The sequence below is a fragment of the Corapipo altera genome, unplaced genomic scaffold (genome assembly GCF_003945725.1).
Source record: "Corapipo altera isolate COAL_440 unplaced genomic scaffold, ASM394572v1 326, whole genome shotgun sequence".
Lineage (NCBI taxonomy): Eukaryota > Metazoa > Chordata > Aves > Passeriformes > Pipridae > Corapipo > Corapipo altera.
In genome coordinates, this window is record NW_020884945.1 from 1501888 (window position 1) to 1506159 (window position 4272).

The 4272-nt window shown below is 41.2% G+C and overlaps 1 protein-coding gene across 6 annotated transcripts in view; it reads left to right on the forward strand.

Annotated features, from left to right (window-relative positions):
* Positions 1-2932, forward strand: part of LOC113956185 (protein fantom-like) — a 47984-nt gene extending 45052 nt beyond the window's left edge. For 5 of the 6 annotated variants that reach the window (XM_027662442.1, XM_027662443.1, XM_027662441.1 and 2 more), the window contains one exon: positions 1234-2932. In XM_027662442.1, coding sequence (XP_027518243.1) covers positions 1234-1337 — 104 coding nt within the window. In that variant the 3' untranslated portion in view covers positions 1338-2932. The other variant, XM_027662444.1, reaches the window with a different exon arrangement.
* Positions 2933-4272: the final 1340 nt, after the last annotated feature.

The window sequence follows — 4272 nt, forward strand, 5'->3', positions numbered from 1 at the left end:
TGTGTGCTGTGGGTTGTGTGCTGTGGGTTGTGTGCTGTGGGTTTTGTGCTGTGGGCTGTGTGCTGTGGGCTGTGTGCTGTGTGCTGTGGGTTGTGTGCTGTGAGAGTTGTGTGCTGTGGGTTGTGTGCTGTGGGTTTTGTGCTGTGAGAGTTGTGTGCTGTGGGTTGTGGGCTGTGTGCTGTGTGCTGTGGGTTGTGGGTTGTGTGCTGTGGGCTGTGTGCTGTGGGCTGTGTGCTGTGGGTTGTGTGCTGTGGGTTGTGTGCCAGCACCTTTGAGCAGTTGGTTGTGGGAGGGGAGAACTCAGTGAAATGCACTGTACAAAATTAAGGACTTGTTGGCCTTGTGGAAGTGTATTGTAAGAATTTAGGGGCTTGTTGGCCAACACCTTTTGAGCCTAAACAGTGGGTTGGTTGCCACAGATAAGGCAACAATACAATAAAACATGACAGTTCCCTGACACATCTGCTGTCTTCGTTCAGCCTGATGAGATTTTACAGCAAACTTTGTGCCCCAGAGCGATGGGTACAGCTGGGGAAGAGCCTCTGACTGAGCATCATGTTTTAATCACAGCAACTGGGGTTCTGGCTCTGGGCTTACTCGGATATTGTAAAATCAAATTTTAAATCATGTTGGTAATTTCTGTAAAATACAGATTTTAAATGCTACTTTAAAATGCATGTACACAAAGATGAAGATAGTAAACCATCTTTGCCTGCACTTCGCTTTTTTACAACACACAGAAGCTTGGAATTTAAATAATTTTGCATTGCAACAACTGAAAAAAAACAATTTACTATTTAAATACTAATAACTGATTTGGACCCATCAGGCACACAGTGTAGCAAATGCATTAATTGTTATATTTTTACTTAAAACTGTTCCTAACTATGCATATAATGTCTTAACAGAGTTTGGAACATCTGTATTTACATATTGTGAAAAATCATTATTTTATATAAGCAATTATTATACTGATAGTTTTTTTATTTCAAAGTTAATTCCAACATTAATACTTTTATTGTTGTACATTCTGGTTCTTGGACTTCTTTGTTTCTAGTAGGCTGAGGAGCTGAATGGGAAGGTTTCTTTATTATTTATTTCTTTCTTTTCTTTTTTTTTTTTAGCACATGATAGGTGCCTTTTAATCTGTCAAAACACCAAGGAAAATGATTAGAACAGAAGTGAAACCTTAAATTAAATCGCTCATGATGTTTTCTGATGTTTCCTTTCTAGTTTTCGATTCCCAAGATGCCAGGGCAGTGATTGGCAAGCTCACAGTGACAGTGGAGGCCCTGCAGGCCCTGTGCTCAGTCCATGAGGAATGCAGGAGGGACTAAGAGTGGGAGAGGGACCTTTGCCTGCAGAAGTTCCTGCTCCCAGTATAAAGACAACGTTGAAGGTGCATCAAAGATGAGATCTTTGTCATTCTTACAGTATATTTAATATATCATTTATATGAAAAGGATGCTTGATGTGCAGCTGTACAGTTTTGTATGCTTTTCAGTCTGTTTTCTTATTTTTAAGGACCTTGCTGAATCATACATCAAGCTTTCAGCAGTTGATAGTATCAAGGTCTAACTCAGTCCTAGCAGTCTCTTTTCAAACCAAACCTGCTTGTAAAGGATCAGATACCAGCTGAGGGTACTTTGTCTAAAGAAGTAAGTGATGGTGAAGCTGCAAACAGAAATGCTTGTAGATTCTTACTCAGAGCAGTTCCATGCCAGTACTCCCTGGGCACAGGGTCACTGGTGTTGGCAGTACCTGGGCACTCTGCAGGATCACAGCTCAGGGCTGTGTCCAATGCTGCTGGAAACCCCCAAAGCTGGAGCCTGCTCAGCTCCTCTGTGCACCCTGTTCCAATGCCTGACTGTCCTCAGAGTGAGAAAAAGGAGATGCATTTCTAAATATTACTTCAGTCCAAATCAAAGCCAGAGCTAGATCTAAGCACGTGGAGCAGATTTTGCACTTAATGTACCATCTAATAATTTAATTTATTTTTTTTTTAAATTCTGGAGATGGCATAAATATGACCATGTTTGTCATTTGTTTCAGCCATTTAACATTTTGCACAAAACCAGAAATAACGAAGCATTTTAGTGTTGATTTTCACAGTTTGCAGTATGCCATCAAATTACCATCCAGTTTTATGAAGCAGTTGATAAAAAATAGGTGTTATTGTTAACAATGTGGTTTGCTCAGATAATTTTTCTGTATATTTCAGTGGTAAACAATTTGTTATGGTTTATTCCTGGGTTATTTGGGGGTTTTTTATATCAGACTTAGATTATTTTAAGACTAAGGAAACAAACCAATAAATCAAACAGATCAGTCTTACACTGAAATTATCTTCATAAGTTTCATTCATGAATTCTTCACACATTTTAGATTTTCAAAGATTTTCCCTGAGCTGTGAGAAACAGGGATATAAATCTGTAACCTCTGTCCACACCCATTCTGTGTATCAAAATATCTGTTACTTCAGGGGTCCAGCATCAATAGCTGCAAGACAAAGCTTGCACATGATCTAGCAATGATTTGTTTAACATTTTTGTGGATTTGGCAAACAACCTGTTTTCTGTTTAGACAAACTGTCATTCTTGTTGAATGCAAAATTATTTCCTTATGTATTAAAGTCACAAGAACTTGAAAAAATGTTGGGAAAATGTGGTCCTTCTACTACAAAAAAACTGAAAGTGAACCTTCTTTTGCTTGAAAGACTGTTATCAACCAGTAGTTATTCTGATTACTGACTCATAAACCTGCTGATAGCCTTTGATTTCAGTTATAAGGAACAACAGAAAATGTTTTACCTTATGTATAGGGCAATTTTCCCAGAGAAATTAAAGGAGACACCAATCAGCATCTGACTCCAAACACACGAACAGTAAATAAAAATCAGCAAACTCAATAAAAGAATTTCAGAAAATCTTTACAGGAAATCTTCCTACATTTTGAAAACATTCCTTAATGTTCTTTCCTCTGCAGTAAGCATTGTAGTATACCAAAATCAGCCCCATCTGGAAACTTGCCAATAGGTTGGTAATGTCAGGGGTATAATTTACATCCTAGGTGACATACACAAAAATGGGTCTGTTTATAACACAGCATCAGATGTGGGTCATGCACATGGACTCATTTTTCCCAACAATCACACATGTAGGCTGTTGCCCTTGTTTTCTCCTTTGTCAAAACAGGGGTACAGGGCCTTTGTGCAGCAGTCAAGGGTGAACCACAAGGATGACTTTTTTTTCTTATTAATCTCACACAGGCCTGCTAAACTGTAGAAATGTTGCTAATAATTTTAACATCTTCAGTATTTGCGAATTTCCTTTACACAGTGCCCTTAATGAACAGAGTATGTACCGTTCACAAATTCCACAAAATGTATGCTTTAGCTATTAAGCATGAAATTTAGGTTTTTGCTGAGGTCCCTGGATCTTTATGGTGCTGGTTCAGTGTGAAGGGTGCAAGGACTAACTCAACAACTTCAGCTTTGCCTAAAGCCACAAGCCTGTTGTTCACAGACATTTTCGGGGTCCCCATGGGTGACTGCAGGAGCCCAACAGAGCCCAACCCCTGCTGGCCGTGGGTACAATTGCACCAAAAGGTGGAAAGTACTGAACTGTTTCCTTTTTGAAAGGGGTTTTTGGGTACAGGATTATTGTTTAGTTGGGTTTGTGTTCCTTTGTTGTTCTGCCAATACACATACAGCCTTTAATAAAGGGTTGTTATTTTTTTCTTTCTCCACACTTCCTCGACTGGAGCCTCTTAATTTCGGTTTACAATTGCTTAGAGGGAGGAGTTTGGTTTTCCTCATAACTCATCCTCCTGAGCAAAACACTTCAGTCTCATTAAACTGAGACACAGCCCCACAGCCCTCATAGCCCCCACAGCCCCATAGCCCTCACAGCCCCCACAGCCCCCAAAGCTCTCAAACACTCCAGATCCCTCACAGCCCCCACAGCCCCCTGTGAGATACTGGGTCTGAACCTCACTGAATTATTGATCTGGGTCAGAACCAACTCACTGTGACAGTGGGTGTGGAAGGACTGGGTCATAACCTGCAGGTCCATATCACACACAGCCTGCAGCCAACAGGGTCCCCCAGAGCACAGGGCAGGGCTGCAGCCAGCACGGCTGTGCCTGGCACAGCACAGGCTGGCACTGAGGACCATACACAGCACAGGGTGTCACTCACAGCACAGGGTGTCACTCACAGCCCATGCACAGCACAGGGTGTCACTGACAGTCCATGCACAGCACAGGGTGTCA